A 19,658-nucleotide genomic window follows, 5' to 3' on the forward strand; every position below is an offset into this window, starting at 1 on the left:
TGCTTCCCTTTGACAACCTCCCTTGCATGAAGTTTGCTGAAGCTTTTCCTAAAAATAGGGAGCAAGCCAACGGCAGGAGGTATTAGCTGCAAGGCAAACCTGCCACAAACTCCACTATTCTGGGTTAAAACTTAGGACAGCAAAGCGGCAAATGTTCAGCGGCAGGATCACTCTCCCCCAGATTCATGTCTCAGCCACAGTTTGCAGGAACTCAACTACCCCTCAGGATCAGGATTGACCCCAAGCTGATGTTCCCTGTTTTTAGGAAAAGCTTTGGTGACTCCGCCTAAGTGGTGGCGGGGATATTACAGCCCCTCCCTGTTATTCGGCTGGTAAATTTTGCACAATGGATTATGTTGCAGGTGAATGTAAGGGGAGCAAAGGGAAAAAAAGCCAAGTGGCTCGTCTTGCTTTTCTGGGCTGTCATGCCGAATTAACTTCAGTGGGGGAAAATGCGGTCACTGCTGAGCTGCCCCTTTCCTCTCTCCAAAGACCCTGCTCAGCTTCGTCCCTTAGACAAAGGGGTTCATGGCTAGAAGTTGTGTCAATACAACCACATGCACTTCCCATCTCTCTTCTCCCCCCCACTCTGTGGATTGAGGGATCATGTTTCTCCCTGGCTGGGCAGTCCGGTGGCGCTGATTTCTTGGAGGGGAGGGGAAGGGGAGGGAAGGAGGAAGAAAGAGAGAGAAAGAGAAGAAAAGAGAAAGAGAAAATCAGAAAGAGAGAGGGCAGAGACACTTCCTTTGTGGGACCCCACCTTGGAACCTCTTCCCCAGATGCCTGTTTTGTTCAGGAAAAAATGGATTTGGGGAAGCCCCTTTGATCACGGTGTGATGTAGCTGTTGTATCCTGTAATGGCTACCTTGTATCTCTGTAAATAGTTTATTCCTTGTTAAAGCGCTGTCTGAGCTAGAATCAGGAAGTCGCTCCTGATTGGCTCAGACGCGGCTGCTCTTGCTTTGGCGGGAACCGCAAATATATAAAAGGAGCGGTTTCTCCCAGGCAAGGCAGACGGTACTAGCTGAAAGTCACTTACCTTTTCTGAGCTGAATAAAGGTACCGTTCTCAACCTAACCCTGTCTCTGGGTTTACTTCACTGGCGACGACGGACGAAAGAAACCACGCGTGCAACATGAACAACCTCCAAATCAGCCGGGCTCCGGAGTTCTTCGATCCCGAGAAGACTTCCTGGGATGACTACTTAGCCAACTGCGAGATCTTCCTCGAGGCAGAAGGAATACGGGACGCCGACGCCGATCGGAGACGGGCTATCTTCCTAAACTACTGTGGTCCAGAAATCCGCGCCCTCGCCCAGACTCTCACCGACCCGCTGCCAGCAAGATCCGTCGCTTGGGACGTCCTGCAAGCCAAGCTCGCGAGCCATTTCAAGCCAACAAAACCAGCTATGGTTTTCCGGCACCAGTTCTCCAGAATGGCTCAGCGCAAAGCGGAATCAATCAACCAATTTGCAACGCGACTTCGAACGGTACTTGCGAAATGCAAGTTTGACAACCCGGAAGCTCGCCTCACCAATGCCTTAGTTTTCGGCATGAGAAACGCCTCGGTCAGGAACAAACTCCTCACCGAAGACGAACCGACCCTACAAACAGTAATTAAGCTAGCACAAACCGCAGAGGTCGCCGACGCCGCTGCAAAAGAGCTGAAGGAACACGAAAGACAAGAAGTCATCGGAAAGATAGACTCCACGTTTTCCCGCGCCGATGACCCAGACGACCTCAGCCCACCAGCTCGCAACGAGGACAGCTGTTTCCTGCTGCAAGACCAGCCGAGACAACACAGATTTCCTCACCCTGCCGCCCCCTGCGCCGGCTGCCGAGGAAACCATCAGCGCCAACGATGCCCCTTCCGGGACGCCATATGCCGCCGCTGCAACCGACGCGGCCACATCGCCGAAGCCGGCAGAGCAGCTGCACCGGAGGAAACCTTCTCCGCTCCGTGCCATCAACGACCCCAGAATCAAACACCTCAACCGCGAGAAAACCGACCTTTCCGTTTTTCGGGCCGAAAGAACTACTCAGCCGCTAACCGCGACTACTCAAGAGGTAACACTAAATTTTCCGTGAAAAACACGGCAACAAAAAATGGGGGCAAGATTGTAATTTCATTACTACTGAACAACAAGCCATGTTCTATGGAGCTTGACACGGGGTCTAAATACACCATTATGCCATGGGAAAAGCTTAAATTGTACATGCCTAGCCTATCTAAATCTGAGCTATTGCAAACCTCATTGGTAATTAGAGATTTTCAAGGGGGAATAATCTCTGTTCTGGGCAAAGTGAATGTACCTATCGTGTTTAAGAATGTTAAATATACCCTGCCTATGATTGTTGTTACAGGGGCTAAGCACTCTCTCCTGGGGTTGGCTTGGATGGAACCTTTGGGAATTGAAATTTCTGGTATTTGTACTGTTAACTGTGATAGCATGCCTAACTTTCTACAGGAGTTCCCTGAAGTGTTTAGCCCCACCTTGGGATCGTATAAAGGGCCCCCTATCTTGTTTTCTATTGACCCCAAGGTCCCGCCTGTCCGGCTCAAACCTCGCAGGGTACCCCTTCCGCTCCTCCCCAAACTTGCCAAGGCATTTTAGTTCCTGTGGAGCAGGGGCCATGGGAAACACCCATAGTCACGCCTCTAAAACCAGATGGCTCCTTAAGAGTTTGCGCTGACTATAAATCCACGCTAAATAAGGCCCTCCAACATCACCCTTACCCCATTCCGGTGGTACAACAACTCCTGCACTCCCTGGGGGAAGGGAAAAGGTTTGCAAAGATTGATCTCGCGCAAGCTTATCAACAGTTACCTGTCGATGAACCGACAGCAAACGCGCAAACAATTGTGACCCACAGGGGGGCCTTTAAATGTACCAGATTACAGTTTGGAGTAAGCATAGCCCCAAGGATATTCCAAAGCATAATGGAACGATTGTTATCAGGGATTAAAGGGGCCATTCCCTATTTTGATGACATCTTAATTGCAGGGGAAAACCAAGAACAGCTAAACAAAAGAATAAGGGAAGTACTTCAGAGACTTCAGGACAAAGGGTTAAGAATTAAGCCTGATAAATGCATTTGGGGAACCAACAGTGTAGAATTCCTAGGTTATAAAATCGATAAGGAAGGCATCCACCCCACGACCGAGAAACTGAGAGCCATTAGAGAAGCCCCAGAGCCACAAAACAAGACGGAATTGCAAGCTTTTTTAGGCCTTCTTAACTTTTACTCCGTCTTTTTAAAACAGAAGGCAACAGCAGCAGAGCCTCTACACCGCTTACTCCAGAAAGAAACCCCTTGGACTTGGGGGAGAACTGAACACGAAGCCTTTGTACAGATAAAACAATTAATAACTTCTAAAAGTGTGGTAGTCCAGTATAGTACTTCGCTACCCATCAGGCTGACGTGCGACGCTTCCCCGTACGGCGTAGGAGGAGTTTTGGCTCACGTTCTGCCTAATAATACAGAGGCCCCAATTGCTTTCTTTTCCAGAACGATGACCAATACTGAAAGAAATTATAGCCAACTAGATAAGGAGGCTCTAGCTTTAGTGGCAGGGGTGAAGAAGTTTCATAATTACCTTTTTGGGAGAAGTTTTGAATTGGTTACCGACCACAAGCCCTTACTAGGTCTCCTAGCCCCTAACAAGCCTACTCCTCCATTTATGTCCCCAAGACTAATCAGATGGGCCCTTTTCCTCTCAGGATACCAGTACGAGCTCATCCATAAAGGGGGTAAAACCATCAACCATGGTCTCAGTAGGTGCCCCATGGTCTCAGTAGGTGCCCCATGGCAGAGTTAGTAGAGGACCCTGCCCCATCTGCTGATGTCTTAATGATAGAACTCGAGGACAACCCACTAACCACTGCAAAGGAGGTGGCTGCACACACGCAGCAAGATCCAATCCTAAAACAGGTGGTAAACTGTGTACTTAAGGGATGGCAAAATGACTCTGTGAAACCTGAATTGTGTGACTTCAAAACCAAAAGACTAGAACTGTCATATGTAAAGGGTTGTCTGTTGTGGGGAGATAGAGTGATCATTCCTAAAAGCCTAAGGGTAAAGGTACTCGAAATGTTACATGTGGGCCATCCTGGGATTGTCAGGATGAAAGGCCTAGCTAGAGGGCACTTATGGTGGCCAGGTTTGGATGCTGATATTGAAAACTGGGTAGCCAAATGTGATCCATGCCAAGAATCACGGCCTAACCCCCCCCAAAACAACTCCAGCAGAGTGGGAGCAACCTGCGGGGCCATGGTCCAGGGTCCATATTGATTTTGCAGGGCCAGTGGGGTCACAATACTTCTTAATAGTGGTTGATGCATTCTCCAAATGGGTGGAAATCATAGCAATGAACAACATAACCACAAGTGCCACCATCAAGGTGCTGCGCAGGCTATTTGCTACCCATGGTTGCCCTGATATCCTAGTGTCTCACAATGGGCCACAATTAACGGCCAGGCAGTTTGAATTGTTCTTAGATAATCTTGGGGTCAGACACAAACTCATCTCACCTTACTTGCCCTGGGCTAATGGGTTGGCAGAACGCTACGTTCGCGTGGCAAAGGAAGCATTGCTCAGGTCAGGCCCTGGAGATGTACAACAGAATTTGGACCAGTTTTTACTAACCCAGCACATTACCCCAAACACTCACACACACGTAAGCCCTGCTGAGTTACTAATGGGAAGGAAACTAAGGTCCCCATTAGATAGGTTACACCCAAGGTTTTGCACAAATAACCCAATGTATGTAAACCCTGAAAGGCAAATGTATTTGGGACAAAATGTGTTTGTAAAAAATTTTGATGGAGGTGTAAACTGGATGAAGGGAATTATTGTTAAACAAACCGCTCCTAAAACATATATTGTAAAACTGGAGGATGGTCGAATGTGGAAGCGGCACATTGACCACGTACGGAAACGCATGGAAAACTCCCTGGAGCAAACCGCTGACACAGACTCTCCCATTTCAAAAGACTTTAACACGCAACCCAAGTGTATAGACATTCAAATGGACTTATCGGGTCAGAGAGAATCCTCCAGCGACGCTGAACCCTCTTCCTCCTCCGAAGTCAGCGTTGTGCCTGCCAGGCCGAATCAGCAGGCCGGAGCCCCAAACAGGCCCCAGCCGCGCCGGGAGAGCAACAGCGAGCCGACCTCCACCATCGGTAGCGAGGACACAACTGAACTGCGCAGGTCGGAGCGAGCCTCGCGGAGACCCAGCAGATTGGAGGACTTCGTCACATGGCTTTCGTGATGGATGTATCCAAACTAAGGAGGGAGGGGTGTTGCATCCTGTAATGGCTACCTTGTATCTCTGTAAATAGTTTATTGCTTGTTAAAGCGCTGTCTGAGCTAGAATCAGGAAGTCGCTCCTGATTGGCTCAGACGCGGCTGCTCTTGCTTTGGCGGGAACCGCAAATATATAAAAGGAGCGGTTTCTCCCAGGCAAGGCAGACGGTACTAGCTGAAAGTCACTTACCTTTTCTGAGCTGAATAAAGGTACCATTCTCAACCTAACCCTGTCTCTAGGTTTACTTCAGTAGCAATACGGATTTTGGCATTACGCTTTGTTTTCATATCTCCTGTGAATGCAGAAAGGGTCATTGTTGGCAAAGCAGCTCCCCATTCTCTGGAATGCAGGACTGTTGCGGTCACTGAACCCAAAGAGTGCACTGAGGGAGGGAGGCTGGCTGGCTTGCAGGCTGGGTGAGCAGCGAACAAGAAAAAGCCTTTAACAGGGAAGGGGGTGGAGGCCTGGCTCTGCTTTACTTTTGCCCACTGAATGCTATTTGTTACTGGCTATATATATGGCTGGACAGTTGTAATATATTTATATGAGGTTGCAGAAGTTTGTTGCACTACAGAGCATCAGGGAAGCTTCCATGACCCATTTGGAGTGCAAAAAACAGCATAACAGCAAACTAGAAGTGCGTTTTTCTGAAATTCTCGTTTGTCTGTTAGGGGAATTTTTTTTGCCTTACTGCCACAATGTGGGTGTGGCTTATGCAGAATGCCCTGCAATTTCTTTCAACTTTCAATACAAATTGGGTGTTCTGGGGTGGAACTCCATTTTTGCTACCCCACTGCATTCCCTCCCGTCTGGGCAGCAGCCCACCCCTGCCTCTGGGGCTTCACAGAAGTGTCCCCGAAGTGTTTGGAGGGTGAAATGGCCTTTCCAAAGGCCAACAATCAATTGGCCAGTGTAGATGCACACTAGAGCTGAAACAGGCAAAGTCTCATGTGCCATTGGTTCACCCCCACGGACTTAGGCTGTTAAACATTATCATTAACTATACCTTAGGCTAAAGCTTGAAGAAGCTATCTGAAGCCCATGCATTCTATATGTTTTTAAGAATTTTAGAAACTGTTAACAGAATGTCTTTTTAAAAATGAGGCTTTAGAATGGACAAAATCTCTAAAGACATGGACATTTGTGAGAAAGGTTTGATGTTACTAAGTAACATGAATCTAAGTAACTTATAGGAAAATAGACCGAATGTGAGGTCAAAAAAGCAGTAACACTGATTTCTCAACAGATTCTAATTTTTTTCATTTTTCATTTTTTATTTTGAGGATCAGTGATAGTTCCAAAAACACATTTGATTTAAAATGTTATCATGATATGAAAAATATGCCATTTTTTATGTGATCTTCTATAGGAAACTTTTTTCCTTTAAAGACTTTTAACCTCCCATTAACAGGTTATGAGATTTCTGGAATAGAAAACATACCCAAAGGACCAGCAATTATTGTCTATTATCATGGAGCCCTTCCATTGGACTATCACTGTTTTATAACAAGGTTTTATAGACTCACTGGGAGACACTGCTATTCCGTGATAGAAAAATGTATCTTGCAATTACCAGGTAAAAAAATTACTATGTTTAGGGGTTTGGGGGGGGGTCTTTAATAAAATTGATTCACTAACCTATGAAATCCAATCTTTCTTCTTTAAAGTTCTTGTTTTGATTTATGTCATGATGGAAGTACATGTATTCTCTTTTATCTTACAAGCAAGAACAGAATGATTTCTTAGGTCTGCTTTTGCAGGACTAAAACAATTCAGTTCCGTTAATCGGTGTGATTGTACTACAAGAGAAAGGTGTTTAAATATTCTGAAGCAAGGGCACTTACTTGGACTTGCACCAGGAGGACTAAGAGAGAAAAACTATGGAAATAACCAGTATAAAATAATTTGGAGAGCACGTAAAGGATTTGCTCATTTGGCTATAGATGCCAAAGTGGTAAGCCATTTCTCTTCATATTTTTTGTAATGCTTTTAAAGTGGAATATGCATTTGTGAATACCAACTACAGTGCTCCCTCGAGTATCGCGAGGGTTACGTTCCAAGACCCCTCGCGATACTCGATTTTTCGCGATATAGTGGTGCGGAAGTAAAAACACCATCTGCGCATGCGCGCCACTTTTCCATGGTGTTTTTACTTCCGCTACATACAGCTTGCCGGCCGCCGGCCGCTTGTCCGCCGCCTGCCCGCCCGCCGCTTGTCCGCCGCCTGCCCGCCCGCCACTTGTCCGACGCCCGCCCGCTGCTTGTCCGACGCCCACCCGCCCGCTGCTCGTCCACTCGCCGCTCGCCGCTACCGCCCCTCTCACCGCCGAGTCCTCCTGCAGCAGCGCTGGCGGCCACCGTTCCCCATAAGCACCCGCCCGCCACTCGCCCGCCCGCCCGCTCACTCGCCGCTACCGCCCCTCTCACCGCCGAGTCCAGCGCTGGCGGCCACCGTTCCCCGTAAGCACCCACCCGCCCGCCACTCGCCCACCCGCTCACTCGCCGCTACCCGCCCCTCTCACCGCCGAGTCCAGCGCTGGCGGGCACCGTCCCCCGTAGCCACCCGCCCGCCCGCCGCCCCCCCCGAAAGAGATGAGAGAAGGAGGAAGAGAGTGTGAGAGAGGAAGAAAGAGAGAGAGAAGAGTGGAAGGAAGAGAGAGAGAAATGATAGAAAAAAAGACGACATCGGGTGAGAAAAACCATGGTACAGTATAGCAAAAAAAACGGGGAGTATTTTTATTATTTTTTGAAAAATCGCGATATAGTGTTTCGCGAAGATCGAGATCGCGAAAATCGAGGGATCACTGTATTTATTTTTAAGCTATTTGCTAATGCACAGGAGGGTGCATACAACCAAAAATCAGATTTGCCAGGCCAGGAAATGGAAAATCTTATGGTTTTCAATTCACATAATTCAAATCCCTTTTCTATTTTTATCATTTTATTATGCTAAACTATTTAAGACAATGAAAATTTAAGTGCATACATTAAACATTATGTAGCCATGCATACAAATAGCGTAACTTCAGAAGTAGTGAAAATAAAAGTAATAATTAAAATAGGAAGGAAAACCGTACCTTTCTTTTTGCTCCAGTAAAATGTGTCTATCCAACCATTAGCAATCCATATAATCCACATACAATGGCATCAGCTATTAGATAGGAAGTGCATAGGAAAACAAAGCTTACAACTTATCCACCTATGCCAAACTTGATTGTAATAGAAAGTATGTTTCACTTGCCATCTCTCCTGGAAAAAATTGAAGAAAATAAAATGATAAGTAATACAAGTGTCATAAAATTAGAAATAAAATCATTGCCCTATAAATCTTAAAAATTATGCTTCTCTCCTGCACTCCACCCACCCACCCCCCAAAAAAAGAAAATTATTGGTACATAAAATTTGGTGCAATGGAATCAGGCAGTTAACTTGTATTCTATGTTAATTCCTTTTATGAGATCTGAAACCAGGTGAGTGAGTGTGTGTGTGAGAGAGAGAGAGTGAATGAGTGAATGTTTTGACTAGTAGGCATATCCATATATGACTGGTTCACATTCAAACAAGTTCCATCATTGCCTTTCCTTAAAAAAATGAAATTGGTGGCAGCTACTGAGAAATGGCTATGAGAGTGAATATGAAAATTGTGGAGTTTAGCTTTTAAATTGATTGAAAATAAACCCATTCAGCAATTTTTAATCTTGAGAATACAAAGATTTTTTAATCCACAGATCATACATCTAATATAGGACATCCGTGGTCTAGAAATCAATCTTCAAAGTTTTTTAAAGAATGAAATATAAGCATGACACTTTTTCAAGAGGCAACTGGACTTTCCAGATTGTCTTTGAAGATGTTTTGTTTCTTTTGAGAAGCAAAATGTTTTCAAAGAAAAACAAGAAACTCCAATAGCCTCTTGAAAAAGCACATTTGGGACAATCATGACCTGTATGACTGTGAATCTCTATAGCAGTGATGGTGAACCTTTTTTTCCTCGGGTGACGAAAGAGCATGTGTGCGTGCTATCGCACATGCACAAGAGCCCAGACCCATAATTCAATGTCTGGGGAAGATGGAAACAGCATCCCCCACCTCCCAGAGACCTTTGGGAGGCCAAAAACAGCCTGTTTCCCATCTTCTGGTGGGCCCAGTAGGCTAATGTTTCTCCCTCCTCAGGCTCCAAAGGCTTTCCTGGAGCCAGGGTGAGTAAAAACGCCCTCCCCCATCCCTCCGGAGGCTCTCTGTAAGCCAAAAATGCCTCTCCAGAGCCTCTGTGTGAGCCAAAAATTATCTGGATAGCACACACATTCACATTGGAGCTAACCTAGGGCAACAGCTCGTGTGCCAGCAGATATGGATCCGCATGCCATCTATGGCACCCGTGCCATAGGTTTGCCATCTGTTCTGTAGTCTTGAAAATAGGACTTCTTTCCCCACACTGGAAGATGTGATTAATTTTAAATTCTTTCTTTAAATCAATTTTACAAAGTCTTAGCATTTTTAAAAGTTTCAAAAAAAATCACATAATTACTGTACATAGGGGGGATGGAAACAAATAAAGATCTCACAAAGCTGGAAAGAAATATGTTTTTCTTCTTAAACATCTTAAAGTTTAACGCATTCAGCAAATGGTAAACTTGAAGTGCTGAAGGATTTTCAGTCTTCAAGAAACAATAAAAAGTAAAACTCCAAAATGGTTAAAAAGAAGAGGTTCCACCGCTAGGCATAGTTCCCTCTAAGCTGAGCAGTGAGCAATCGCTCACTTAAAAATCAGCAGCAGCTCAGAGTTTTCCAAACCTGCCCAGAAGCCGAGAGGGAAATTTTATTATTATTTCTGTGCCGCCCAGTCCCGAAGGGACTGCCGCTCAGACACTATACTTTTCCGCCCACCCCCCAAAAAAATTAGAGAGAACACTGCCGCTAGGGAACCAATGACTCCCAGTTGATTGCAAGTGCCTAGAAAATTGACATTTTTTCCCATCTACTCTCAAAAATTAGCTTTATGGTGTACATTTGGGCAAGTTCCAGATCGCGATTCCAGACAGAGTTTTGGCTGTCCAACTCTTACATCTAGCTACATTTTCAACCATAATGTACCTGAAATGCAGAAAAAAAATGAAAGTTTTAGTTCATTTTTCGAATATAATAGAATAAAAATTTTATTGGCCAAGTGTGATTGGACCCACAAGGAATTTCTCAATCATCACCTTCCCCCAAAGGTCAGGGTGTCAAACTCAAGGCCTAGGGCCCGGATCTGGCCCAGAGGCTGCTTAGATCTGACCAACATAGTTGCCCTGAAAAAAGCAAAAGACTTGACCATGGTGCCTCTGTCAGTGAAAATGGACCTTGAGAAGGCCGTGTGCTGTTTCCTGAACTCCGCTTTCACTGACAGAAGGTTGCAGGAGGCTGTAGCAGCTAAAAACTAAGTTTGGGATCCCATTTTCTCTGGCAAAGCACTCAGACCACCACAGGTGTCCCGGACATGAATGACATCAAACTGACCATGCCAACTCCTGCCCCTCGTGGTTAAACGCAACCCTCTGCTGAAAATAACAGATAGTAGTTATAAAAGTATAATGATCTTATACAATATATTATTCATATTAATGCATCAAAATAACCTTTTAATGAGTGTATTTTATCTCTAAGCAATACATTTCATTTCTTTCATGTACTGTAACTAAAATAATTTCATTATCTGTTTCTTTTATTTCTTCTAGCCAATCATTCCTATGTTTACACAAAATATTAGAGAAGGATATATGTCATATTTAAATATAAGTATGTAAAACTTTATTTATTCTTGGGAATGTTATTTATTTAAGACTATACGTTTGTACAGCTGCATCTTTGCTTACCATGTTTAATTTGAATGATTCAAGCAAGAATAGCTAAATATGGGTTATAAGTAAACTAAAAATATAATTGGGATAGATTAATTTGAGATTATTTTTTATTGTTAGGAGAACTGTTTAAGGGGTGGTACATATGAGTTTTCTCCTAGAATGAGAAAAGACTGTATATGATCTCACTTCAGATATCTAACTAGCTAGCTAGCTATAACTATCTGTCTGTCTGACTCTCTCTCTCTCTCTCTCTCTCTCTCTCTCTCTCTCTCTCTAACTATCTACCTACCTACCTATAGATCTATAGACATATACAAAGACATACAAATATACAGTTATATACATATATACTGTAAATATACATGCATATGTACATACTCCAGAGTTCCAGAGATTTAGTGGAAAAACTAATTTATTATTTATTTATTTATTTGTTTGTTTGTTTGTTTATTAGATTTGTATGCCGCCCCTCTCCATAGACTCGGGGCGGCTAACAACAGTAGTAAACAGCATATAACAAATCTAATGTTTAAAATAATTTAAAACCCTTATTTAAAACCAAACATTTAATACATTTCCCATAACTGATGTGATGTCATGGAATTACAAGGCACAGGGATGACCCGGAAATTATGGAAATTTAGCAAAGTTATCCATATTCTTTAAATGAATTGGTATTTATCCTAGAAAGACTGCCTGGCTTATCTGTTTGTCTATCTACTTATATATCAGCCTGCTACCTGTCAGGCAACTTGTACAGTATTTGTATGTCTATTTATGTGTCAGGATTAGCTTGTTCTCCTACTTCTAATTTTTTCATAACTTTTAAATCTAAGTTGCATTTTGCAAACTGTAAGGCTTCAAACATGATGGATTATTTTCTTTTTTCGGTATACTGCAAAAACTTTACATTAGTTGATTCCAATACTGGTATTAATTATTGCATTTAAATACAGGCTTCTAACAAAGTCAAGTATGAAACTCTTGGCAATCTGCTAATATGCACATCTGAGATTTTCTAAAACTTGTACCTAGGACCAATGAGATGGTTATATGAACGAAACCGATGGTTAGTCTTTCCAGTATGTGGATTGTTTCCAGTCAAACTTATAACTCATATTGGAAAACCAATTCCATATGATCCAGATATAACTCCTGAAAAATTAGCTGAACAAGTAAGTGTATTTTTATTGTAAGGGGTAAATAGCCATTCAAATTCAAATATCCATTCATTCTTTATGAAATTATAAACACTATAATCACTATTTGCAAACAGTTATTGAAATACATTTAGTAGATGTGCAGAAATATTGTTTGGTACATAAATGTCAATGTAAGATTATCATCCATCCCATACTATTTAAGGGGCAGTTATTCAAACTACACAATCTGATTAACACCATGCATAAATAAAAATATCAATCAAATTAAACAAAAACTATAAGATTAATTGGTGGACTTACATGCAAATCAAACCAAGATATAACAAAGATAAAGAAGGTATATGTACTGATACAGCCATAAACCCATTAGATAATATCTTGATAGCACCAGATGATAAAATAATCATGAGGTTATATAAATATTGGTTAGAATTTGATAAGATGGAAGAAATTGTAAAAGGGCTATGATGGCATGGGCAAAAAATGTTGTACATGGTATCCACCTAGCTGATTGGGAAAAATCTTGGAATACCAACTGTAAAATAACAAAATCCGCAGCATATAAAGAAAATTATTACAAATTATTTTACAGATGGTACCTTCCTCCTCAATATTAGCTAAAATGTACCCAAAATGAAATGCAAATTGTTAGAAATGTAACAGAGACTGGCACATTCTTTCATTTATGGTGGTCCTGTCCCAAATTTAAAGGTTTTTGGAATTCATTACATATGAGTCTATCAGAAATCACAAAGGAGGAAATTGAACTCACTCCTGAAGGCATGTTGTTAGGAATTTGGAGGAAAAAATATTCTAAGCAAACCCATTATCCAATTATAATAACCGCAGCTAGAATATCATATGCCCCATTTTGGAAAAATGAAAAAATCCCATTGGAAAACAACATTATGAATAAAATCTATAAATGTGTAGAGATGGATAAAATGACCGTGGAAATTAAGGGAACAAATGACAAAGAATTTGACAAGATATGGAATAATCTGGTATAAATGGACCAAGATAGAAATAAGCTAGAATGATACAATGAGCTAGTATCGATAAAAATAGACATATATCCAACACTGATATTGATAATGTTCAAAAGAATTCAAAAACAAGAGGATAAGCAGAGCAAACTATTTATATGTGTACCTACTTCTTTACCTGCTAGGTTTACTGATATTTCTATATGTTTATAAATGCAAATATTTACCACATATCTCTCTTATTTATTATTCCAATCTTTGAATTTGTAAATAAGATTTATAAATAAGAAATACAACAAAACAGTCTCTGATCTGTAAAGGACAATTGAGATGCATATCAAATTTTTTGTATTTTGTAAAAATAAAGAAATAAACTTAAAAACAAGAAAATATCAATCAAATACCATATTTTAGGAGTATAAGACGCACCTTAGTTTTGGGGGAGGGAAATAGAGGGGGAATCTGTTTACCAGGTATTCATCTGGCTAGCATCCTTAGTTTGGGCAGCTTCAGCACATTATTTTATCCCCTGGTTAAGGTCTTTTTTTTATTATTCTGTAACAGTGAAAGAGCTTGCAAGCCAGTAAAAGCTGGGAACATCATTAGCACCTGGAAAGAAACGGTCTGAGCAAGTAGAGCAATGATAAAAACCCTGAAAAGCCTTAGGGCTTGGAAAACATTCTTTTTATTGCAGAGAGTAACAGTGAAAGAGCTTGCAAGCGGGTAAGAGCACCTGGTTAAGGCTGGAAAGAAACATTCAAAGCAAGTAAAACTATTAAAAAAATGCTACAAAGACAGGATTTGGAATACATTCTTCGTAGAGACTAACAATGAAAGGGCTTGGGTACATTAATAGCACCTGCTTAGGGCTGGAAAGAAATATCTGGAACAAGTAAAGCAATGAAAAAAACCCCTACAAAGACAGGGTTTGGAATGCATTCTTGGCACAGTGTAACAATGAAAGATCTTGCAAGCGAGTAAAAGCTGGGAACATTGTTAGCACCTGGTTAGGGCTGAAAGATACCTACTCAGAGCAGGTTAGAGTAATGAAAAAAACCCTTCAAAGTCTTAGGGCTTGGAAAATATTATTCATAGAGAGTAACAATGAAAGAACTTGGGTACATTAATAGCACCTGGTTAGGGCTGGAAAGAAATATCTTGAACAAGTAAAGCAATGTAAAAAAAACCTACAAAAGCATGGTTTGGAATACATTCTTGGTAGAGAGTAACAATGAAAGAGCTTGTAAGCCAGTAAAATCTGGGAACATTGTTACTACCTGGTTAGGGCTGGAAGGAAACATTTGGAGCAAATAGAGAATGAAAAAAAAATCAAAGACAGGGTTTGGAATACAATCTTGGCTTAGATTAACAATGAAAGAGCTTGCAAGTCGGTAAGAGCTGGGAACATTTTTAGCACCTGGTTAGGGCTAGAAAGAAACTTACTCAGAGCAAGTTAGAACAATGAAAAAAAACTTGCAAAGACTTAGGGCTTGGAAAACAATCTTTGCAGAGAGAAACAATGAAAGAGCCTTCAAGATAAAAGCTGGGAAGATCATTAGCAGCTAGCTAGGGCTAGCTAGGGCTGAAAAAAGCTACATTCAGAGTATAGCAGCTAGCTAGCTAGCTAGGGCTGAAAAAAGCTACATTCAGAGTATAAGACGCACCCTAACTATCAGCCTATTTTAGGGAGGAAAAGGATATGTCTTATACACTGAAAAATACAGTATACAGTGATACCTTGTCTTACAAACTTAATTGGTTCCGGGACGCGGTTCTTAAGGTGAAAGGTTTGTAAGATGAAACAATATTTCCCATAGGAATCAATGGAAAGGCAATTAATGCGTGCAAGCCCAAAATTCACCCCTTATGCCAGCCGAAGCACCCATTTTTCGGAGAGGGGCGGCATACAAATCCAAATAATAAATAAATAAATAATAAATTTTTCAGCTGCTGGGATTCCCCTGAGGCTCCCCTCCATGGGAAACCCCACCTCCGGACCTCTGTGTTTTTGCGATGCTGTGATTTCACTGAGGTTCCCCTTGCTGGGAAACCCCACCTCTGAACTTCCATTGCCAGCGAAGCGCCCGTTTTTGCGCTGCTGGGATTCTCCTACAGCATTACAAAAACACGGAAGTCCGGAGACGGGGTTCCACATGGAGGGGAGCCTCAGAGGAATCCCAGCAGTGCAAAAACGGGTGCTTCGCTGGCAACGGAAGTCCGGAGGTGGGGCATCCCAGCGGCGGCGGTGGGTTTGTAAGGTGAAAATAGCAAGTTAAAATCCTATATACAGTGGAACCTTGGCTAATGACCACAATCCATTCTGGAATGTTCGTCATTAGCCGAAATGTTCAGTATGCGAAACAATTTCCCCCATAAGAAATAAAGGAAATGGATATAATTGGTTCCCAGCCTTTATTTCTTATGGGGAAACCTGATCCCTCATTTATCGCGGGTGTTCCATTCCAGGACAACCCACGATAAAGATTTTTTCTCTCCCCACACACACCTTTTCTCCTTCACTCCCCCCCCTTACCTCTTTACCTGTTGTCTCTCTGCCTTTGTCTCCTCGACAGGCAGGCACTGAGTTTGCTGGTCCCAGGGGGCTTTTCTTTGAGGCCAGCGGTGGTGGCTCTTGTGGCGGCTCCAACGGCTTCTTTTCTAGGATAGTGACACCAGCGGGGACAAGGGCCTGGGACCTGGGCATGGACGTGATGCTCCCGGGACTGCTACTCCTCGAAAGGAAGCTGTCGGAGCTGCCTCAGCAGTTGCTGCCACCACCACCCCGAGAACCAGAAAACTCAGTGCCTGCCTTGTCATAGCCAAAGCAATGCTTTGCTGCTCCCCTGGCGAGGACAGAGAGGCAAGAGGTAAAGAGATAAGGAGAGCCGGGGGAGTGAGGGACAATGGGTGTAACAGTTCGAATAACAATCAAAAATTTCTGTTCAGTATCTGAATTTTTGTTCGGTACCCAGTGCAAAGTTTTAACAACATTTTTGGTTGTTATCCGAAATGTTTGCTGTGCAAGGCATTCGTTAACCGAGGTTCCACTATATATATTAAAAAATATGGTATGTTCTATAGAGTCCATATACGGTGTATTTAGTTCCAGAATGTTCTCTCAATAGTTCCTGAACCATAAATCTAAATTAAATCTTTTTTTCTTTTTTCTTTTCCGTTCCATCCCACCTCTTGCCACTCCACTGCTCCAACAGACTCGAAGGGCAATAGAAGATTTACGGGACAAGCACCAGAAAATCCCAGGAAGCCTATTGCATGCTCTTAGACAACGCTTTTATGCACATAACAAAGATAAATAATGATATAACATTAACAATCTCTGTGGATAATATATGTGTATAAATAGCTATTATATGTGTAGTGATTGCATTCCATCAGGAACTTTTTTAGAACAAAATGTCAGGGCAAGATTAAAATGGGATGAAAACATTTATTTCTTCAATGTACAGTGGTACCTCAAGATACGAGCTGCTCTACATGCGAGCATTTCCAGATACGAGCTAGGAAGGAAGAGACATTTCTGTTCAAGTTACGAGCTCAAATTCGGGATACGAGCCGAGCGTCCACTAGGTGGCGCCAGAATCCTTGTTTTGGAATTCTGAGGGTTGAAGTCCACTAATCTTAAAACCGTCAAGTTTGAAGATCCCTGAGTTAAGCGTTAGAAGTGCAAGGGTCTTCAAACCTGGCAAGATTAAGGCTTATAGACTTCAATTCCCATTCCTAAAGTAGCATGATTGGTGGAGGAATTCTGGGAATAATAATAATAATAATAATAATAATAATAATAATAATAATAATAATTATTATTATTATTATTATTATTATTGCTTTCTTTTTCTTGCTCTTTTTCTTTCTCTCTTTTACCTTCCCTTCCTCTATTTCTTCTTTTCTTTCTCCTTCCCACCTTCTTCCCTCCCTCCCTCCCTTCACTCATTCCTCTCTTACTCTCCCCTTTCATAAGTTTCCTTGCTTCCTTCCTCTGTTCCTGTCCCTTCCCCCTTTCTTTCTTTCTTTCTTTCTTTCTTTCTTTCTTTCTTTCTTTCTTGCTTGCTTGCTTGCTTGCTTGCTTGCTTGCTCTTTTTCTTTCTCTCTTTTACCTTCCCTTCCTCTATTTCTTCTTTTCTTTCTCCTTCCCACCTTCTTCCCTCCCTCCCTTCACTCATTCCTCTCTTACTCTCCCCTTTCATAAGTTTCCTTGCTTCCTTCCTCTGTTCCTGTCCCTTCCCTCTTTCCTTCCTTCCTTCCCACCCTCCGTCCATTCATTCACCCATTCCTCTCTTGATCGCTTAAAGCCGGTCCCTGGTGCAAAAAGGGTTGGAGACCTCTGTCCTACAGGATTGGGTGGCAGAGAAGTTGAACATATGTAAATTTAAAAGTTTAAGAAAGTTTACAAGTTAAGTGAAAGAAACTTCATTATTCATTTATATGTACATGTACATTTCTTCATTAAAAACATGTCTTTTTGCATAATTTAGACTAACTTTGTGAGTTTTTTGAGGGCTGGAACCAATTAAAATTATTTACATTAATTCCTATGGGGAAAAGTCGTTCGAGATAAGAGCTGCTCGACTTAAGAGCGCAGGTCCGGAACGAATTAAACTCTTATCTCGAGGTACCACTGTATTTAAACATCCAATATCAGTTTAAATTGCATCATAAAATGCCAAAAGCATTACATGATATATTTTTTTCTGATACCTTCTGAATTATGTTTGAGAGATCCTGGTGAACTGGCATATGACTGAATAAGACCAAATGTTATTCTAATATTCAAAAAGGAGGAAAAGGAAAACACAGCAAGATACTGACTAGTTACTCTTATGTTGATACTCCTAAAAATTTAAGAGTGCATACTGTTATCATAAAAGGATTTATCATTCAACACTTTGAAAAGAATTACTAGAAACCTGTCTTGCTTTAGCTAATATTTCTTTAGATAGTTTCCTTAGTAAGTGGACTGTAGGAATTTTGTGAAGTAAATATATCTTGCTTTCTTTAAAAAACCGATTGACAGAGTATTTTATTCTGTACAGCAGGATATTAGTGTATAGGTTATGTGCAGAAGTGGGATCTTCCCGGGTCGCACCGGTTCTACAGAACCTGTAGTAAACTGGTGGTGATCTCACAGAGCCAATTCTGTCAGTGCAAGTCCATGGATGCTTCTGTTCATGTGCAGAAGCTGAGTTTTTGGCACTGTGCATATGCTGCCATCTTGTTTTTGGCTCCCCCCCCCCCCTATATTTTGCTGGGTATTCAGAAGCTGAGTTTTCAGCATTGCACATGCTTGCAAAAAGCATCCACATCCACATGGTGCAGCCATGCAGCACACAATGTGTGTGCAGTCACGTGGCTTGGGAAGAAGTGACAAGTGAACCAGTGACAAGAACCTATCCCTGGTTATGTGAAGTTTAAGTGAGTGCACTGCTGACTTAAAAATTATCCTCAAAGAGGGATCATCATTCATCAAATACAGAGCATCACATCATATTCAGTTGTAAATCCTGTATTCTTCAACAACTTAATTAATAAGTTATATGAAGAATGGTTTAACAAATTTACAGATATCTTAAGACTGGGTAGGATAATTCATACTTAGAAAACAAACCAGATTCATAAAAATTTAATAGAATGCAAAAATAGCAGAAAATGAAAAATTAGCACATTTAACTGTATGCAACCAAAGATAATTCAGATGCGTAAGTATGGGTTTATAAAATACCAAGAGCAGTAATGGTACTTTAAAAGAGGGGTGGATTGAATTCTAATTAAACAGACTCTGAGACAACAGAAAGCAATTACAATTTTAAGCTGCTTTAATGGAAATACAGTTTCTAAATTACAGGAAGTAGATTTCCTCTTTGATCCCTGAATTGTCAAGTAAATCTTGTTGACCACATATAACAGAAATTATATAAATAATGACTATACTTTGGCAAATATAGTGCTTAAGGTGGATTAGCTGGTTATGACTGTAACTTGTTGCTTATGTCCTAAGATTTTTATTAATATTGCTTCTTCATTGCTTATTTGACCCCTATGACAATCATTAAGTGTCGTACCACATGATTCTTGACAAATGTATATTTTATTTTATGTACCCTGACAGCATATGCACCAAGACAAATTCCTTGTGTGTCCAATCACACTTGGCCAATAAAATTCTATTCTATTCTATTCTAAATGACAACTTGCTTCTTCTGGCCTTGTCTTCTTACTGCTCCTGCTGGAAAAGTCTATTTAGTTACTTTAGGAGTAACTACCACAATGAGACCTGAATTTGGGTTGATGTTCTTGAAAGATGGAATTGCTTGAAATGAGAGCCCTCATAGTACTGACTC

At 41.7% G+C, this 19,658-nt stretch overlaps 1 protein-coding gene across 1 annotated transcript; it reads left to right on the plus strand.

The window, feature by feature from the left end:
- The first annotated feature begins 7,195 nt into the window (after window positions 1-7,195).
- Window positions 7,196-16,719, plus strand: LOC139164984 (DGAT1/2-independent enzyme synthesizing storage lipids-like). Its single transcript, XM_070747770.1, has 4 exons — window positions 7,196-7,264; window positions 11,028-11,088; window positions 12,189-12,328; window positions 16,515-16,719. Exons 2-4 carry the CDS (start codon window positions 11,040-11,042, stop codon window positions 16,617-16,619), a joined length of 294 nt encoding a protein of 97 aa, XP_070603871.1. The 5' UTR covers window positions 7,196-7,264; window positions 11,028-11,039; the 3' UTR covers window positions 16,620-16,719.
- Window positions 16,720-19,658: the final 2,939 nt, after the last annotated feature.

Source organism: Erythrolamprus reginae, chromosome 3, assembly GCF_031021105.1.
Source record: "Erythrolamprus reginae isolate rEryReg1 chromosome 3, rEryReg1.hap1, whole genome shotgun sequence".
Taxonomy (NCBI): Eukaryota; Metazoa; Chordata; class Lepidosauria; order Squamata; family Dipsadidae; genus Erythrolamprus; species Erythrolamprus reginae.